This window comes from Eriocheir sinensis, chromosome 55 (assembly GCF_024679095.1).
Source record: "Eriocheir sinensis breed Jianghai 21 chromosome 55, ASM2467909v1, whole genome shotgun sequence".
NCBI classification, from domain to species: domain Eukaryota; kingdom Metazoa; phylum Arthropoda; class Malacostraca; order Decapoda; family Varunidae; genus Eriocheir; species Eriocheir sinensis.
This window is the reverse complement of record NC_066563.1, coordinates 7,509,488-7,530,500: the sequence shown is the minus strand read 5'-3', so window position 1 is coordinate 7,530,500 and position 21,013 is coordinate 7,509,488. Positions and strand designations below refer to the sequence as shown.

The following is a 21,013-nucleotide window of genomic DNA, read 5'->3' as shown; positions in this document are numbered from 1 at the left end:
CACTGAGCGTCGCGGGGCGGGCGTCCGCAGGCGGCGGGATGCACGCGTACGTCTGCTGGAGCCTGTGGACTGTTGTTATTTGTGGACCCTGAAGAGACTAGACGGTGAGGGGGTGTTTATGGTTGGTTGATGTATCATGACGTCGCTGTGACCAGACACTGCATGGCCTCAAGGCCCCCAGGGCAGTACCCAGGGGGGGGCAAGGCCTGGGTGGAGGGGCCGGACAAGGTCCACTTTCTGAGAAAGTCAAAACGAAAAACTGCGACGCTTAGTACCAGTTTTTCGTAACGGCAGCAGGAAAATGCACCCAGAAATGTCGTTTTTTTTTTTTTTTAAACCCTGACGACTCCAGCGCTGATTTAATCTTTTGGTTCGTTTCGCTGTCCACTCGCCCCTTCAGGTGGCAGCAAGGCCCCGTGTACACACACGCGAAACTTCAGAAACAATTTTTCCAAACAGTTTCTTGCCGGTGTGGAGGAGACTTTAGTGTGGGAAGAGGCCCGTCACTAAGGACGCCACTTGCAGGCCCCCGCCCCCCGTCACACCCTGGCACACGTTTCGGACAGCCCCGCAAAAAAGGACATCACACTTTTTAGTCCCATACCTACAACCGCCCCCCCCCGGCCCTGCCATTCTCTTCGGTCGTCACACAGTACACCTGACAACCACCACCCTCCCGGGGCGTGGCGTCCTGTTGGTGTGGTCCCGAATTCTTGTTAAACTTGGCTTAGCTTTTTTTTTTTTTTTTTTGACGACATCGATTTAGTTTTCTCGCCATATCAACCTGCAGGCTGTTACCAACAATGAGCAAACGAGCAATAATAGTAATAAAAATAATAATAATAATAATAATAATAACAATAATAATAATAGTAGTAGTAATGAGTCTAATGACAATGACAAACAGAGTTGTAGCAACACCCTCAATAATTGCCACCATGATAACTCACTGGGATTACTCATCATTGTATTTAATTACATTCACCCTTACTTTGAGAAATCATAGGGCAGGTATGCTTGTTGCCAGGTGAATTATGTTGCTGTTGTTTTTGTTATTCTTGTTTTGTTGATGTAGGTACATTTAATGCAATTCCTTTCAGTATACACTATAGTGAGTTTGACCCATGTATTTGTGAGGCTGAAAACTATAATTTCACAACCCTAAACATGACATGCATAATGGATGCCCTTTGTTCAACAGCTCTGTGTGTGCCTCCCCATACTGCCCTCAGGAAAGCATGGCAAATCAAGCCAGGAACAAGGGCAATGAAGTCCCCCTCGCAGCACCTGACTCCAGCACTGACCACAGGGGCAGGACAGAGACACCAGGGACACCAGCACCATCAAGGCGCCGGGGCAGGCCACTAAGGCGCCGGGGCAGGCCATTAAAAAAGGTACAGGCACCCCCACCCACCAAGGACAGTGACAGCCTCATCCCTGTTCAATGGCCCTCCAGCACCATCCCCAGGGACAGCTACAGGAGGGTGAGGTTCGACGAGCTCTTCCCCGCTAGATCCATGACCACCCCACGACGCAAGCTGCTGGAGGAGGACAGTAGGAGCCTGCAAGTGAGAGTCGTCTTGCAAGGGGGTACCATGGGTGGACTCCCCGGAAAACAGCAATGCACACCCACGCCGTCAGGTGCCCTGCAGCACCGGGGCAGTACTGCCTGTGAACAGATCAGAGCATTGCCCTACCCCTCTACGGGCCATTCTTTCTTTCTACGGCCTAGAGGTGACAAAGTAACAACACCCGCCACCACTGTGAGGGGCAGGAGGCAGGGGTCCAAGGCTCCAAGTCACAAGAAAGACATCAGTTCCGCTCTCTGTTCCAGGAACCACAACACCTCCACGTCCTTCAAGTCTTGCCATGGCAAGCCGACAGAAGGCACCTGTCCTCTTACCTCCCAGACTCCTAAGACAGCAATCACTAGTAGCTGCTCCCAGACCCCTACCAGAGACACAACTGCCAAGCCTGGAGGGAAGGCAGAGTTTGACACAGCTATAGTGAGTACCAATAGCAAAAAAAATTCCCAAACAGCCTTTTCCAGCAAGGGCTTAGAAACACCCTTGGCAAACTCCCTCAGGAATCTATGTATGCAGGAGGTAGCAGAGCCCATTGCTGGGAAGGACAGCACTACCTTCAAGGAGCGGGACATGTCGGACAGAAGCCTCATCTGCCTCCCAGCATCATGCCATAGTCCCTCATTGCCAGGCATCACTCGCAATGTGCCCGCTCGCCCAGTCAAGATGAAGGGTGTGGTGGACAGGTCGCAGCCACACAGCCTCCATAGCAAGGTCAGGTCATTGGGACATTACTTCTCCCAGCCTGTGGACAGCTTTGAGGGAAACTTGTCAGCTGGTCATACTCCCCAAGGCTTACAGCAGTTAGAGGTGCCTCAACACTTTCAGGCTTTGTCACACCCCACCCCTCATGAGAGCAGTGTGAGGCTCACCAAGAATTTCCCTCCCCTCAGTAGCCCTGCCCCTCAAGTGGTCCCTGTTCAAGCCATAAGAGAGAACTCCCCACCTCATCATTTACCAAACAATCACAAAATTATGATTGATGAGGTCCAGCCCCTTATGTTAGGCCCACCTACATTCTCACAGCCACATCACAGCACATCACTGCCACCTGAGTCACTTAACAAGATAGTAATGAGAACACCCGAACAGGTGCCTCCTACAGAAGGGGTGCCTAAAGACATGAGATCGTTCTGGCCGGCAATGTCACCATTTATAACTTCCGGCAACATGACACAAGCTAGATCTATGAACACTGCAGTACGAACTGAACTACTTGAGAACAACATGACACAAGGAGAATCTTTCAAAAATAACTCAAAACAAGCAGGATTTTCAAAGAACATGACCAAACCTGAACTTTCTCACACCAACATCATCAAAAGTGAACCTTCCAAGGATCTCAGGTCACAACAATCTTCTCAGAAAGGCATGATACAACCTATGTCTTCCCACAACAATATAACACAAACTGGGCTCTCCCAAGATAACAAAACAAGAAGTAAACCTTCCCAAAACAGCAGACAGTCTGGACCTGCCCAAAACAGCAAAATGAATGAAACTTCTCACAACAGAATAGCACGAACTGGGCCTGCTCAAGATGGTAAAACAGGGAATAAGCCTTTCCAAAGTAGTAGAACACAAACTGAACCTTTCGTAGATCAAAAACCAAACGGTGGATCATCCCAGATTATCATAGCCCAAACCAGAACCTCTCAGGATAGTCAAACAAAAAGTGGCCTTTCCCAGAACAACACAACACAAAAAGAGACTTCTATGAATAACATGACGCAAAGTGAAATTTTACAAGACAGCACAAGACAAGCTGGATCTTCCAAGAACACTGTAACACAAGGAGGATCTAAGAGCACCATGACACAGGTTGGAAGACTCAAGAACAACATACCACCATCAGGACCTTCCAAAAACAATGCTCCACAAACTGAAACTTCCATGAATAGCATAACACATTCTACACCTTCCCAGAACATACCACAAACTGCACCTTCCAACAGCAGGATGACAAAAGGTGGACTTTCCAGAGGCAGCATAATGCAAGCTGGACCATCCCACAACAATATGGCAAAAGTTGAACCCTCCAAGGACAGCATAATACAGCACAGACCTCAGAGTAGGGAGACAACAGCTGGTCCTTCCCAGAACACAAAAGCTGAGCCTCCTAAAATTCCCCTAAAAGAAACAGAACCATCAATGTACAGTGTAATATCTGAACCCTCTAGAAACAGCACCCCACAGAGCCAGTCTTTCAGAAGCAGTGTAACACAAAGTGGGCCTGCCAAGAACAACAAAACACAAGTGGGACCTTCCAAGAACAACAAAACACAAGTGGGACCTTCCAAGAACAACAAAACACAAGTGGGACCTTCTAAGATGCCTATAACACAGATAAGAACTATAAACAGTCTGGCACAAACTGAACTTTCCAAAAAGGATCTACCACCAAGTCAACCTTCTGTGAGTCAAGTGACAAATGCTGGACCCTCCAAAAGGAACATAACACAATCTGGGCCTCTCAGGAATACCATGACACAACCTGAACTTTCTAAAGGCAGCACAGCACAACCTGGATCTACCTTAAATAAGGTAAACCAAGCTAGATCTTCCACAGATAGTGTAAAACATTCTAAGCTTTCCACGAGTAATATCCTGCAAACCAGAGTTTCCATGAGTACTGCAAAACAAACTAGACCTGTGAATGATATAGCACGAGCTAGACCTGCAAATAATGTAACACAAGCCAAAGTATCTACAAATAATGCAAAACAAACCAGACCTTCTATGAATAATGCAACACAAGCCGAATCCACGAATAATGTACAACAAACTGAAGCTTCCACTAATAATGTACAGCAAACCACAGTTTCCACAAATAACGTAACCCAAGATAAACCTTGCACAGATAATGTATCACAACCCAAGCCATTGAATAACATAAAACAAACAAGACCTTCCTCAGACAATACAACACATCCCAGACCTTCCACGAATACTGTAACTCAAGCCAAACCCTCCATGAATAATGTGCAGCAAACAAAAGCTTCAACGAAAAATTTAACACAAGCCAGACCTTCGACAGATACTATAAGACAACCCAGACCTTCCACAGATAATATACAAAAAGCCAATCCTTCCACAGATACTATAAGACAACCCAGACCTTCCACAGATGATGTGCAGCAAGCAAAACCTTCCATGGATACTGTACAACAAACCAGACCTTCTACTGATAATGTGCAACAAGCCAGACTTTCCGCAAGTATTTTAAGACAAGCCAAACCTTTTACAAATAACGTATCACGAGGCAAACCTTCCACTGATAATGTAACAAAAGTCAGACCTTCCAGGAGCAGCATAGCACAAGCTGGACTCTCCGTTAACAGCATGACACAAGCTGAACCTTCCACAAGCAGTGTAACACAACCTGCGCCTCCCTCGTGTAGCATGACTCAAGCTGGACCGCCCAAGAGCCACACAGCACACCCTGGCCCATCCACAAGCATAGCACAACCTGGTCCTTCCACCAATAGGACACCACAGGTTGGGCCCTCAAGTAACAGTAAGATACAAGATAGACGTTTAAGCACTGGTAAGACAAAGGCTGAACCCTCTGAGAAATGCCTACCATCACCCTCCAGTACTCTTAACCCACCAGCTGAACCTTCCAAGAATAGACCAGAGAAGCCTCCTAAAACTCACACCACACCAATGGGAGCTTCCAATAACAGTACAAAACAAGCTGGTCCTTTTATAACACCAGCTGGACCTGTCAGTAGCCACAACGAACAAACTGGACCTTCCAAGAACAATGTGTTATCATATGGGTCATCCAAGGCTCAAACTACAGTGGCTGGACCTTCCAAGAGTGTTTTGACAATGGATTGTCCCTCCAAAAATCAAGGTACATCAACTGGACCTTACACCAACAGTAGGACACCTAGTAAAGCTTTCAACAATCAAGGCACACCATCTGGACCTTACACCAACAATATGACACCCAGCAACACTTTCAACACTCATGTCTCACCATCAGAGCCTTACCCAAACAGTATGATACCCAGTAAAGATTTCAACACTCAAACCATGCCATCCGCGCCTTACGCAAACAATAGAACATCCAGTATACCTTTCAACACTCAAGCTGTACCAGCAAGACCCTCTAAGAACCTAATGACACCATCCCAAAATTATAGGCTCACCAAAAATTTAACCACACCAACTGGAACCCCCAACATTATTGTGAAAAGAGTTAGACCCTCCGAAAAGCAAAGTACACCAGCCAGGCCTTCTATAAATTGCAACACACCAAATAGACCTTTCAAGAGCCACATGCCACAAAATACACCAACTCAGAAGCAGATATCAAAGGCAAGATCAACAGAAAGTCCAAAAGTATTGGATCGACCTTCCTGGCACCTCATGACACCAAGAAGACACTCTGAACACCCAGAAAGAATGCCTGAGACTGGAGTGCCAAGGAGGTCTTCAGAACCTGTAACACCATCCAGGCATTCCGTGGCTATAGGAACACCAGGTGGGCCTTCCAAACCGTTCATAACACCAGTACGATCTCCAGTGAATGCCAGGACACCAATTCAAACTCCAGGCAGTGTTTCTAGTCCATTCATGCCGTTGCTGCATGCAGTTTCACCTGTTGAACATAATGTCCATTCTCCACTGCCACTGGTGCCTCTGCTCAAGCCTGTGACGCCCATGAGATGCCCAGCACAGCCCATGGCCCAATGTACCGCTGAGACTAAGACAACCCCCATAGTAATTGGCAGACAAATATTGGCTAAGGATCTGAAAGCTGGATTTGGGGATCTTGGGCCATTCTCAAATAGCACAGGAGCAGCTGATTCCCAAACACTGCATCATTTACCATCTACAGACAAAATAAATCCTAATGCCATGAAAAAATACCAAATTAATCCTATGCAGCCAGTACTCCCAGATCCTTCTCCTCCCTCTCTGGCCACAGCAGCCAGCTCTTCCTTGCCTCTGATGGAGAAAGCAATGATGCCTTTGTCCCCACCAGAGATTGTATCACCCAGACCCCCTAGTAATGCAGTAAAGATGTCTCTAATGCCATCTCAGCCTTCCAAGGACCCTCTGGCTCCCCCATACATAGCAAAGCTCCATGTTGATGCCCTGGACTTCTTGCCGGGGTTTAAGGACAGGCTACCCAGATGCACAGCCACCAGGAGGAGCTTTGATGCCTTAAAGCAGGACAACCAGTTTGACAGAAGTTTGTCTGATGCCGTTCTTGCTAAATGCCGTAACGTGCTGCCAGCAAAAGACGAGACAACAATCAGGACCCAAAACTTGACTCCTTCTGTGCAGATAAAGACCAGGATCACCACAGCAGGCAGCCAGAATCTCCAAGTGAAAGCACCATTGCTACCAGACAAACATGAACAGGAAGTATCACTCGAAGGAGACTGCAAAGTGATCAAGGATGGCCAACTGCATGCAGAGGGAGGATATGAGCAACAGCAGCACAGGGTGGGAAGGCAAATCAGTGACCATGATTCTACAGGTGGGAGTGTAGGCCCTGGATCACTTCTTGCCCCACACCAATCCACTCCTTTAGGAAACAAAACTTCGACACCAAGGAGCAGGGAAAGCACAACAAGCCAGGCGAGGAAGGAGACTGAACACAACTCTCAGCAAAGTAACAAGATCGGTGTTTCAAACAACTCGACAAAGATTCAAGGACCGACCGTCTCTTTACACACAGTCAAAGTTGCACTGAAACAGATCCCCATGGAAAGTCTTCAGCTGCCAGTGTCTGATGCTGAGAGGCTCCACGGCTCGATGCCCGACAGCAGCAAGAAACCCAAAAAGGGCCGCCGTAAGTGGAATCCAGAAAAGGAAATTCTGAAGCAGGTCTTTTTGCCAGTCCTCCCAGAGCGATGCAGTGCGAGGAAGGCAGCAACATGTCTTTGTGAACAAAGCGAATTAAACTTGAGTGATAAGGAAAATATCCCTCCGCCAAAGAGTCATGATACAGATGGAAGGGAGAAGGCTAAGGGTAAGACCAAGGTAATTGTCAGTGTGAAGACCCCTCAGACAAAACCTCGATCAGTGGTGGAGAAGAGAGAGACCACACCAGTCCAGTCCAGGGCAGCCACTCCTGAGCCAACGGGAGACATGAAAACGATGCCAGACCCCAAGGAACGTTACCGAGGCGTGGTTTTGAGCCCCAAAGTGTTTGTCGTCAGGATCAACAACAGGAAAATCCGGAGTGCCATGAGGAAGGCGGAGGAATATAAGGCAGAGCAGATGGCTAATGAAAAGAACTCCGGGACTAAAGCAGATGATAAAGTGAAGATGAAACGGAAGAAATCAGACAAGGAGAAACCCAAACCCCAAACAAAGCAAGTGTCAGAGAGAGGTAAGAGGAAGGCAGCTCGTCCACCACCTACACCTACACCCTTACACACCCCATCTGAGTCTGCAGTTCAGGTTACTCCAGAAGCACAACAAGACAAGAGTTGCAGCCTTCCTGAAGATGATAAAAAGGACTCTCTACTAAATGATGACGAAATCTTCACCTCTCAAAAGCTGAAGTCTCCTAAACCGTTCAGTAGTTCATCTAACCTGCCACTTGGTGTGAAGCAGAGAGTGGTAAAGACAGGAGTGGTTGATACATTGCTCAAAAAACTCCAGCTGGACCAAGAGGTATCTGACTTCACCGAACCTGCCAGTAGCCACACACCACTAGCCACATGCATGAAATCTGAACAGCTGGAAATACATGAACCCCGAACACCAGGACACATCATGAACTTCCTCCCACGGCTCTCCCAGGCACTTACATCTATAACCAAGGCACGCAGACACTTGAAAACCCCCAGACAGCCTAAGAGACGCCTTCCCTGTAACCCTCCCCCATTCACTCCAGCCAAACGCCAAAGAAAGAGACAGCTGAAAAGCAGAGAAATAAAAGCAAATGACAAAGGCCATTGTACGCCTGTAGACATCGAAGGAATGATAGTGAAGAAAAAGTATCCACAACCATGCCAGCTTGCGCCTGAAGGAAACACCGAACTAGAAGACTTTGACCTGAAGGAGAAGACTGCGAGTCCCTGTTGTGTTAAAGTGAGGAAGGTAGAAGACAACGATGCCAGTAGAATGAACATGATGGTGAGCCAAGAGGTGCCAAGGGAAGGAAAAGGAAATTTCAGTCTCAAGCAAGAAGCAGAAAGCAAGAATGAGGAGGATACACAAGACTTCAAACCCTCAGGCGCAGCAAATGTAGCAAAGAGGAGGTCAAGGCCGGCCAAGGCATCTACCGGAAAGGACTTAAAACCGCAACAACAGACATCGACAGAAAGAAAAACAGGTTCGAATGTACAGAGGGAAGCAAGAAACAGTAAGGAAGACACATTAGATCACGAAAAACCTGCCAGTGAGGACAAAGTAGCAAAAAGGAGGAAACTGAATAAGGAACAAGAAGGCAGTGAACAGAGTGAATTGAAGCAGCAGCCATCGCAGGAAGGAAAGTCTGATCTCAGTGTCAAGACGCAAATCAAAGGAGGCGATGAAGGATCTCAAGACCAACAAACAGGTGCTTTTAAAGACAAGACGAGAAAGCCGAGACCCCAAGCCAGGCGTGGAGAGGGATGGACCAAGCCACGAACAAGAAACAGACAGCGAAAAGGTCAAGCTGAGAGGAGTCAACTTGACCAACCCAACCCTGAGGAAAATCATAGCCATACACAAACATACATAGACCTTAAACAAACCCACACAAACCCAACACACATACACACAAGCCCTACACACACTCACACAAACCCTACATACGCAAACACTTCACCTACACAAAGCCCCCGCAAACCTACACCCACACACACAAACTGTACACAAATGGACACAAACCCTTCTTCACACATGGAAAACAAACGTACACATACACCCAGCAAACGCTCACACACACACTCTAACTACACGCACACACCTAAGATTCCTACACAGACTTTCACATCCCCCTCTGAACACAAACACCCACACACATATCCCTCATCCCAACCCACATTTACTCATTCACAGCCTCACATGTCACACACACTCCAAAAACACACACATTCACACACCACTCTTGCACACTCACACACTGCACCAACACATACACAAACCAGCCTCACATACACTCACTTTAAACCCATGCAAACAGGCATTGAGTCTACCCACACGCACAGCTCACCCTCACACATACACACTGCACCAACATATACACAAACTACCCTCACATACACTCACTTTAGGCCCATACAAACAGGCATTGAGTCTAGCCACACGCATAGCTCACACTTACCCACACACACCATCACCAGTAAATGTTCTTCCACTCCATCACAGATACCATTACTAACCAAGATGAAGGTAGATAAATACAAGCGCCTGTCGTACCGCCTCCACAGAGCTCGTTTTCGAAGAGGATACACCTGAGTAACGACGGAATGGGTTGAAAGGTGTGACATGTATCGTTCCGTGTGTATTTGGGATATTTTTAAGATTTGTAGACACCGTTCCAGTTGGCATTCAGAGCGGGAATAAAATGACTTAGAGGGGTTGCTGAGGTGTAGAAGAACTCCAAGTTAATGAGGTTTTAGTTGATGTGAGCACCAGCTGGAATGGTGCCTGGAAACCTTACTGGAATGGAGTGGGAATCAAACTGGAATGATGCCTTGAAACCTACTGTAATGGGGTGAAAATGGTACCTGGAAATCTAACTGGAATGGTGACTGAAAACCTAACTGGAATGGAGTCTGGGAATCTAACTGGAATGGTGACAATCTGACAGGAACAGTGTCTGAAACTCTAATTGAAATGGTGACAGAAACTAACTGGAATGATGCCTGAGAACATAACTGGAACGGTGTCTGAAACCTTAATTGGAATGGTGACTGGGAATCTAACTGGAATGGTGCCTAAAAATTGACAAACCTCTGATTTCCTATTCACTTGACTATTGCAAAATTTGTAGTGATGTAAAATGTATGGGATTTTTTTGTTGATTTTATATTTATTTATTTATTTATTTATTTATTTATTTTTGTTACTCTAATGGTGAAAATGTATTGAATATTTTCTATTGTTGTGCATGTAAATAGGTTTCCTAGAGGTTCCTTTTTTTCTCATTAATCCAAGACAAGCGAGGAAGTTACACTGACCTACATTCTATTCTATGATTTGTTTTTAATTTGTGAGTGGAAAACATCATAATTCTGTTAATAGGATTCCTGACTTTCCTGTACAATACATGTCCCTATAAGATGTTTAGTTGCACCCATACGTCTATTTTTTCCCCCTTGATGCCACCAGACCCAAGCACCAACCCTTGCCTTAAGTCCTGCCATGGCCTCAGCACCTGGGTCATGGCACTCGCTTCTAGAAATCCTTCATTTTTTAATAGCACTTTGAATTAATACCTGCTTGTGACATTTTACATATTTTGTGGCAATTCTATTTTGTGTTAACTTTCATTCAATAAAAAAAATGTTCTTCTATCTTTCTTTTAGATCTCAACAACTCACAAGCCTAGAATGCATTTATATATACATAAAAAAAAAGGATTGAACTGATTTTAAGCTCAAGGGCTTGGATAAGTTCATTTGTATAAGAATTCATACACGGAAAGCCCAGAATGATCTCACTGGCCCTGCATCCCGGGTAATGGGTTACTGCCTGCCACAAACTCCAAAGCCAATGTGGTGATGATGGAGCACCACAGCTTTAGCATATGCCCCTAATTATTATGTGTAAATGTTGACTCCCTTTCTAAGGCTACAACAGGTTCAGTTGAATAAAGTATTAACTTTAGACCCCAGAAAGTCCATATGCAAATGTTGACACCCTAATTTTGGCCCTAAAAAATAAATATAAAATATATATGTATCCTATCTGAATTTATGGCACACAAAAAAGCTACAAAAACAACCCCCATTAGCCTGACACCTGTTTCCAGTCTTACCTGGCTTGCCCTCGAGGGGTGAGAGGCCTGGCTGGGGCATGGGAGGGAAAGGAGGAATGTTGGACCTTTAAAAAAGAAAGATAATTAATCCTTGCCATTAATATCAAGAACTGTTAAGTGTTTTCAATGCCAATCATGAAAAATAGAATATAGGTTAACAGCAATTCTGTTTTAGTGTTAACTTTCCAATAACATCATACAAAAATAATTTTGTCAAACATAAGATTGCCCTCCATAACCTGCCCTGCCTCCATGGACATCACTCTGTCTCCAGAAGGGGACACGCAGGCTTCACACACTTTCGCTCATTTAGAGAAACTAAATCAAATACATAAAAGTTCATGCAGTAGCTACAAATGCTATATAAATGTTTATTCGTTTCTTAATTTTTCATCACCTTCAAGAGGGGCGTATCGAGACACCTAAAAAAAGATTGGTATTCTTAAATCTTGTGATAGTACTATGGATGGACAAACAATAATAGCCATTTCTTCAGGCACCAGCCTTGTAGAAGTATCTGTGATGATCCAGCTGTTGTACAATACAGATGAACTTCAGAGTCCCTTCCCAACAGATGCTTACGAGGCTCAGCACACCTGTGGCCCCATTTGTCTTCCCTGCCTGGCTCAGGGAGACCATTTTTATTTTTTTTATACTGCCTGTTCCTTTATATTAGACAAATCTTCACCAACAGAAATGCTAAGCCTGCTTATATTGCCTGGCAGCAGAAGAATGAGAACTTGAATTCGATGAACAAATATAACACTCCGACACCATGGCTGATCAAGTCACTTTTAAATGTTTCATTACCTTTATGTAATAGTATATATTTTTTTCCTGATGAAGAGCAACTGTGAAGTGAACTTTCCTTATAATGAACACAATCACTTGTCCTCAGTGTATGAAAACTTGCTTGTGTGGTCAGACCTACAAGTACTCTATGTATCAAGTTTCTTTATGCACTTGTTTGTTTAGCATTATAAGGTCTAACATGGTAATATCTGACAATGTTAGTAAATTCCAAGTGAATGCAGTGAAATAGGAGAAGCAGGGTTCCTTTTCCTTACCAAAAGCAAGACAAAGTTTCATTTAGTGTTTATTTACAAAATTCATATGGACAAGGTCTTTCTAAATAACAGCACTGTTAACATGTCAAAGTTTGAGAAAGAAATGCAAGATCAAGCTTTGCTGCTTCAATGTAAATTCTTTCTTGGACAATTTTAAATGTTTGCATAGCATGCAAGTGTATTATATTGTAGTATACCCAAACAAATTTAATATAGTTTAAATGTACAATAAAAAAAATAGGAAAAAACAAAATTACTGTGCATAATTTATGGCCATACAACCCCAAGTGTTGGCCACTGAACCATTTTTGTAAGACTCTGTCATCACAGACTGTACCTTTGTTCATATCCTCAGTATAACCAGCTCTCTTGCACAACAAATAAAAATCTTTAAAAATGCCCTTTACATTTTCATAAGCAATTATTGTGATTCTGAATTAAATCACACGGCCTATACTCTGTACTACTAATCCTATAGTTTTATATTTCAGACTTCTCTATACAAAAATAAGATGAATAAATAAATCAAGTATAAAATCCTTATTGAGAACTCTATGGATTTACGGACAATCATAAAATCATGGTCAGGAAAGTGCTAAACAATGATGAATGAAGGAGGGGACAACAGCCTTCTTCACTCCACCTCTGAAGGCAACTAAAGATTGTCACAAATGGTCCCTCTTAAATGTATGCACCACCATTATAGCTATTACCAGTATTGGCACAGTCCTGAGACCTTCCGTTTCCCCCTTCATCAGCTTGGTAAATTGAACAGTAATTTTGATTTTCTAAGTCAAAATTAATATTCAAACGTACATATTTTAACAATGTGACTTTGAGAAGTGGTCTTTACAGTTGTGCAGTTGCAAACATGAGCTAAATATGGGAACAGTGTGCATTCACAAACTCATCCTTCAGACAGTACTTTTATCTGGAAGAAAACTAGAAAAATGACCAGAAAATGAAATAAATTGCTTTCAAAATGGGCTGATATAAATTTATGATTGTAATAGTTCATTTTTATAGCTCAACATGTTTCTTTTTTTGCACGAGTACTCCTTGAAATGGTACATATGCGTTCACAGATACCCAACGATGTTTTCACCGACTATTAAATCGTTTTGCCACAAAATTCTGATAACTATGTCACCGGTAGTTTTAACACAGGTCAAATCATGTGTTGCCAGACATGAGGTAATACTGATAACTTTTAAGTTTTAGCAATAGTAACAGACACTTTGCAAACACTGCCAAGGACAATTTGTCTTCAGTAATAGTATACAAATATGCAACAGCAACTGCTATATATGCCTGGATCCATTCCCAAAATAATGTGCATTTTGTCGAAATATAGTTGTGCCTAGAAGGCTGCCAACAGTCATTTACTGAGTTTTTAGCATTATTTCAGAATGGGGCAGGATTCCCTCCCCCCTTCCTCAGGAGCTGGAAACACCTTGCTGCTGGGTGAACTGGGGTATGACAGGATGCATTCATCATCTCCCTAAAGTCATGAGACTTAAAATGAACTGAAAGTTCAACATCTGCTCCTATTTCACCGAAACTCCCTACACCGAGCGATCTGTCCCAGTGTTCAAGTCTTACAAATTACATTGCTTTCTTTAGGCCTATCATCTTTCATGTTATAAATGTGAAAATAAGCTAAACAATAGCACACATTAAGAAAAAAAGTTATTTTTTTCAAGCATGCTTTTGCACATCCTCCTTTAGACAACTGGCAAACTAGAATATTATATAATTTTTTTTATAATATATATATATATATATATATATATATATATATATATATATATATATATATATATATATATATATATATATATATATATATATATATATATATATATATATATATATATATATATATATATATATATATATATATATATATATATATATATATATATATATATATATATATATATCTTAACTCCCAAAGTTTTCCCACTGACAAGCAGTACAGCCTGAGTTATAAATCTTCCACTCTAATGTAGTGCATGATTTCTGTACTTAACTTTGGCACAAGACAGAACATTAAAAGTTAGTCATCAGCTGGCAGCAGCAGTGACCTGCCACCCACTATGTGGATAACAGAGACTGAGTGGTCATGACTGATGAATTAGATCTATGTAAAATACAAAAATAGAACATAATCATGCACTACACAAACTCCTGACAATAAAGAACTAGTAGAAGAACCTTGAGAATAAAATGTTTATTTCCTTAAACTTTTTCTTGGTCTGTAATCAGCCATGGCAATACAATGATAGTGACAGTCAACAGTTGTCTCATGACTGACCTATGCATCTTCTATACCCTGCCGACAACCTTCCTAAACTTTGCAGGCATCCTCAGTGGCTGATAACCTGATTTCCTATCACACCATTCCTTCAAATTATACAAACTATTTGGATTTTTTCCTAAACTATTTCTGCATGAATCATCATGACTCATTACTACTAAGTATAAAAAATATGTCTTCACTGTATAATGCTAGGAACTCATAAATTCATATTTTCCAATTTAATCTTAATTGAAGTAAAGTCCATTGCTCTGTGTTAGTTCCAAATACTTTTAAGTAAGCTAAAGCTTAGGTGCAATATCTGAATTTAAATCCTTTGGATATCAGTGCTTAAAGCAAATAACTAATAAATATATTGCAGTAGGTGAGGCAAAAGAATGTTCTGCAGTAGTAATTTTAAAGGTTTACAGAAAATGCTCCCTTGGAGGTAACACTGCACTCTCAGGCTCAGTGAGCAGGTAACGGGCCAGAGCGCAAGTGGAGTGCAGGGAAGGAAAGGTGACGGGGATGGAGGTATGGGGAGTGTGCAAGAAGGAAGACTAAAATGGTAATACAAGAGAAATATCCTAGCAAAGGATAATGGCGAGAAAAGTCCAAATTGGTGGCATTAAGAATGGAGAGGATGAAGTGAAGGACAGCCTGAATATTACTTGTGTGAGATATGCAACTGATATGCTTGGCACGGAAGTAGGATACATATTGTAATCTGAACGTAATTTCAACGAGCGAGACAAACAGTACCGTAAAGAATTCTTTGACATACTGTAAGGGAATTACTGCCACGACCAATTAGATACAAATCATGTCCAACTACCAACCACAGGATTTGCACTGTTGCTTGATAAAGTTTTAAGTAGTAACTGTAACCCCTATAACAAGTAGTAACATCGAAATTTAAGACTTGCAGGAAGCCTTGATCCCTAAGGCCAATTTGTGTTGTGGGTGGAAAACTCCTCAACTACATAACCTGTCACTTACAGCAGATTCTCTCACTGTATTTTGATGGTCACTCTGAATGAGGGAAACTGTGGGCATAACGGCTGGTACATACCCTCCATCATTTCACTGAAATATGGTAGTCCATCACTGCCAAACCAACCAGTAAAAAATCGTTGAGTTGTGCAATAATCAGTTCACCAAATTCAAAAGTTCAACAATAAAAAAAAGGTAAAATGGACCAGAATTCACACAAAAAAGTCCTGCTGTAGTGCCTGAATCCTGACAGCTGGAAAAACTTCTACTTGTGTGAACTACATGCATGTGGAGAGAAGAATGTCTTTAATTTTGATAATGTAAACTTTTTCAAGTGAAGTTTGATGAATAGGCTTTCATGAACTATACATGCATGACCCAAGAAGTGTGTGTGTGTGTATGTCTGTGTGTGTGTTTATTGCTAACAAAGGGAATCTGACACCGAGTCACTTGCAGTTAAGTTTTCTGGGGATTCCGTGGTGGTTGTGGACTCATCAGCAAGTCTTTGATAACTATCACAGGAAATAGCAGGGCGCTCTTGAGCCACATCCTCAGCCAAGTCCTCACAGAAGGTCTCCACCACCACCCTCACATCCTCTGACTCGGAGGTTGAATCTTCTTGATCATACTTTATTTTCTTGAGCCCAGATTTTGCTTTACCTACTGCCCCTTCTTCCTTCACTCCCTCTTCTGAATCCTCCTTCTCCCCCTCTTCTGAATCCCCCTTCACTCCATCTTCCGAATCCTCCCTCTCTCCCTCCTCATGACTTGAAGAGTCTTCCTCTGACAAATCATCTACCTCTTCAGAGGATTCGTCACTAATGTCAGAAGAGAAAAATAAGAGAGAATCAGAGTCTGCATAGACAGAGGAAAAATCAGAACCATACGATTCATCATCCTCATCATCAAATATGGAGTCATCGTCAGAGCCAGAACAAGCCTGATCACACTCCATGCTGACGTGACTCATGATGAGACTACAAAGCTGGTATTTGGCAGCATCAATGTCAAAAAAAATCTTAAGTGAGGGAGGAAGACCTAACCTTTCCATCAACACTTTTATCTTGTCTGGCGTTATTCCTCTATCACAACACCATGGGAGACAAAACACATGAGGCACTGCTTTCAGCCAGCTTTTATCAGTTACTTGTGAGAACGTGCTACAACGATCAAAAATAGATCTTACACACAACTGCCGCAGGCCAGTAGACACCTGGCCAAACATCAAGGTCAACAGATCTGTGGGATTAATGTCTGCACTTTGTAAAGACTGGAAGTCTGTTTGGTTTAAAAGTTCCATCATTTCTAAGGCAACGGTCTGATTGTTAAAGCACCCCATGTCTATTAGGGGAGATACACCAGCCAATATAATTTTGTCTGCAAGATTCTTATGGGGCTGCCCCACTTTGGCAATGCACTCATTTGTTGAGACCTGATCGTAACGCATTCGAACTGGCGAGTCTGCCAAAAGAGGGGCTAATAAGGGAGTAGCCATGGGATTTGGGTCACTGGTGAGAATGGAGAAAAGCAAACCCTCATGAGGCCTTGGCTCCTCGCATGTTGATACTGGAACTTGAGACAGACACACAGAAGTGGTTAATTTGGCTCCATCCTTACACAGCCTGTTGGCCAGTTCTGTGGCACCAGCAAACACTGCCCTGAAGAGAGCAGTCTCTCCACAGCAGTCCACACAGTTAAGCTCTACAGTTTCAGTGGTTTCACACATTGTCTCATAGAGGACCAGAGCATTTTCTGGCTTATTTCTCAAGATAGCATCCATCAAAGGACTGCTGCCATGGACATCCGTAAGGTTCAGGTTAACTCTGGACGTGTCTAGGAATCGCTTGGCCAAGGCAACATCTTCATGTTCTACCACCCAGTGGAAGAGAGATTTGTGAGCAAAGGTTGTAAGGACACTCGGATCACTTCCATAATAGAGAAATATGTCAATTAATTCACTTGTTTGTTCAATTAATTTACGAATATCTTCAATGTTGGGAAGACACTTTGTATTATCTAAATCTACAGTGTTGGTCAAGAACGCTACCTTTGCCTCTTCATTCTCGAAGTACATCTCCAGTTCCTCACTAAGCGCATCAAACTCACCAGCAGCATAAGCCTTGAGCACTTCATAATAGACTACAAGCTCCTCAAAGGGGCTAGGAGATGACTCAGACATGTCTCCATAGGGTATCCTCAGGTTGGGGCTGGCACCCTTCTGGACCAGCAGTCGTGCCAGCTTCAGGTTGCGGCAGCGGTCATTGTAGTGGTTGTTTGTGAGGACCATATGGAGAGGAATGTTTTCATAGCGACCATCATTGAGAAACGTTGGGTCATTCGTGCTCTCAATGATCTGTTCTGCGGCCTTGAACTCCCCATAGCCGATGACTGTGGTGAGTGAAGTCTCATGGACCCCAAACTGTCCCTGGAAGGGGTACCTCCTGTTGGCCATGCTGGTCACACCTGAAGTAAAAGTAGTATTTATCCATCAGTGCCTTACAACGTATCACTGCAGAAAGAAAATAGGTACTTAAAATGGTCAACTTGTTTCCTTTTAAGTATATCCGAAGTTTCAAACTAAACAAAACACTGCACTATGGATTCTGGCATAAACTTTAGTCTCAGCATAATCTAAATATCAAAGTTTGTTAATACTGAAAATAGATCTGCATTCTTGACACACTAACTCAACCTGGAACAGTATGAACATTTTCTTATTATGGGAAAATAAGCCTATTGCATCAACTTGTTCCAGGACACTTGTTAAATATCAATTAATCATTATTCCATCACAATAAAAGAAAAAAGAAAAATAGTACCATTAACTTGCCTGCAACTATTAGACAGGAAAAGATACCGGAGCACTACGCTGAGGGTCCTTGGGACCCGCCAGTCATCTTCGTGTTACCACACGAGGGATACAGATCAATCACTCTTCTTCATCACATGCAGTCAACTGAAAACAGCCATTCTGGTCTGTTTGGGTCTTTGCATCACTTTTGCAAATCTGAATGGGAAAAAAAAGGTTTTACAATACTTAGCAAAATTCTTGCCATATTTTGCTATGGATGTATGAAATTTATGCATATCCATTTCAGCTTTAAAAATGTACTGAAAATACTATAAGCGATACATCACAATTCATTATTCTTTCACATAACTGTTCACAAAATATGCTGACCAATTCTGATTGACACAAAAATATAGTAAAGCGGTCTGATTGATTGTTTATTGGTAAGTTATACATGAATGCATTTCACAGCCTACCTAAAAGTACACTGGACACTTCCCAGGATGACACAAGAATGTCCATAGACATAGTTTCTTGTCTGGTAATACAATCTAAGAGGGAAACTTAATCCTAAAAGTGACGTTACAATGTCTAAGAATAATTTCTCCCGAAATGGACCGTATTGGCTATACAGGCAGGGCCACATGTGGCCCCTCAGTGAACTGTCAAAGCAGTACTTTCCATAGAACTCAAGTTATGTACTAGAGTGCGTCTGAGGCTGCCTCCAGGATACACGGCCATGATGCCGCCATTGCCCCAAGCTGTTGATTGCACACACTTTACTCCTACCCAATTTCCTGACTTCTATTTGACATGGAGAAAAACTGAAATCGGATAGGAGTGAAGTGTGTGCAATCAACAGCTTGGGGCAACGGCGGCATCAAGGCCGTGTATCCCTGAGACAGATGCAGACGCACTCTAGTCTATAACTTGAACTTTATGGAAAATTCAGCTTGGAGTTGAGTGGCCACACGTGGCGCTGCCTGTATAGCCAATACGGTCCAGTGACCTCTCTTTTGGCCGCTCATTACTTTTGTCTTTATGGGAACAGTGATTAGCAGGCTTTTTTTTTTACACCTTTTTTTGTTGCCCTTGAGCTGTTCCTTTAGCTGTAAAGAAAAACCGAATACATAGAATAATTCATTGAGAAAATAACATGCAAAACTTAGTCGATTTGTTATATGAATTTGATTACCATGCGGGCAGGGCCATGGGGGGAGTTAAGTCACTGCAATGGGTGGGCAGTCAGTGATGTGGTGTGGGGTGTGTGTGTGAGGTGTGTCCCCGGCCAAAAAAAAAATAATAATAATAATTCATTGTGAAAATAACATGCAAAACTTGGTCAAATTGTTACATGAATTTGATTACCGTGCGGGCAGGGCCATGGGGGAAGTTGTCAGTGCAATGGGTGGGCGGGTCAGTGGTGTGGTGTGGGGTGTGTGTGTAAGGCGTGTCCCCGGCAGCAGCAACACGCCCCCACAGGCAGGGACACACGGGCCATCACACCGCCACGCCAGCTGCTGCCTCTTGTTTACACCGACTCGTGACGTCACACCTTCTTCTTCTTCTTCTTTTGACCTGTTCCGCTTTGTATCGCATCTTAGGTCCTCCTCTTGATCGTTCCTCTTTTCTTCTTGTTCACTTATTCACACCTTCTTCTCGTTCTTCTTCTTCTTCTTTCGACCTGTTCCGCTTTGTATCGCATCTTAATTAGGTCCTTCTCTTGATCATTCCTCTTTTCTTATTATTCACTTATTCACACCTTCTTCTTCTTCTTCTTCTTCTTTTGTGCTGTTCCTTCTCTTGATCGTTCCTCTTTTCTTCTTATTAATTCACTTTCCTCTTCAGTATTACATCACTTTCTTAAACACTTCATCCTAAGCTTATGTGGGTTTTTTCTGTCTTTTTCTTTCCCTGCATGGTTTACTTTTCTATGTGCTTTTCCTATTTTCCACGATCTTCTTCTTTTGAGTAGTTCCGCTTTGTATCGCATCTTTATAAGTCCTCCTTTGGCATACTTAATTCTTTACACTTAAATAGTTCACTACGCACTCATGGCTTAAAGTCCACGGAAATATACAGAGATAGATTTCACACGTTTTCTCTCCACATACAAAACGTACAAGGTCCATTTCGAACACCCAAATTATTCCCAATATGAACCACTAACAATTGTATTTTATCTACTATTGAATGAATACTGTTATATAGGCTACAAAGAGAGAGAGAGAGAGAGAGAGAGAGAGAGAGAGAGAGAGAGAGAGAGAGAGAGAGAGAGAGAGAGAGAGAGAGAGAGAGAGATTGATTGATTGAAACTTTTATTCACAAGCAAACACATCT

The 21,013-nt window shown here is 42.9% G+C and overlaps 2 protein-coding genes across 2 annotated transcripts; one reads left to right on the top strand and one right to left on the bottom strand.

Moving 5' to 3' along the window:
• The first annotated feature begins 1,238 nt into the window (after window positions 1-1,238).
• Window positions 1,239-11,942, top strand: LOC126983993 (mucin-12-like). Its single transcript, XM_050837292.1, has one exon. The coding sequence runs from the start codon at window positions 1,239-1,241 to the stop codon at window positions 9,996-9,998; it is 8,760 nt and encodes a 2,919-aa protein (XP_050693249.1). The 3' UTR covers window positions 9,999-11,942.
• On the bottom strand, window positions 11,520-20,263 carry LOC126983835 (uncharacterized). Its single transcript, XM_050836966.1, has 4 exons — window positions 20,042-20,263; window positions 18,713-18,889; window positions 17,143-18,345; window positions 11,520-11,554 (listed from the first exon to the last, which is right to left on the bottom strand). Exons 3-4 carry the CDS (start codon window positions 18,332-18,334, stop codon window positions 11,520-11,522), a joined length of 1,227 nt encoding a protein of 408 aa, XP_050692923.1. The 5' UTR covers window positions 18,335-18,345; window positions 18,713-18,889; window positions 20,042-20,263.
• Between the last annotated feature and the right edge of the window lie 750 nt (window positions 20,264-21,013).

Coding starts and splice junctions, on each gene's coding strand:
- LOC126983835 (XM_050836966.1), bottom strand. CDS start 18,334: ATGGCCAACAGGAGGTACCCCTTCCAGGGACAGTTTGGGGTCCATGAG. Junction 11,555..17,142: donor AGACTTCCAGTCTTTACAAA/GTGCAGACATTA, acceptor CCCATGCCCCAG/CCAGGCCTCTCACCCCTCGA.
- LOC126983993 (XM_050837292.1), top strand. CDS start 1,239: ATGGCAAATCAAGCCAGGAACAAGGGCAATGAAGTCCCCCTCGCAGCA.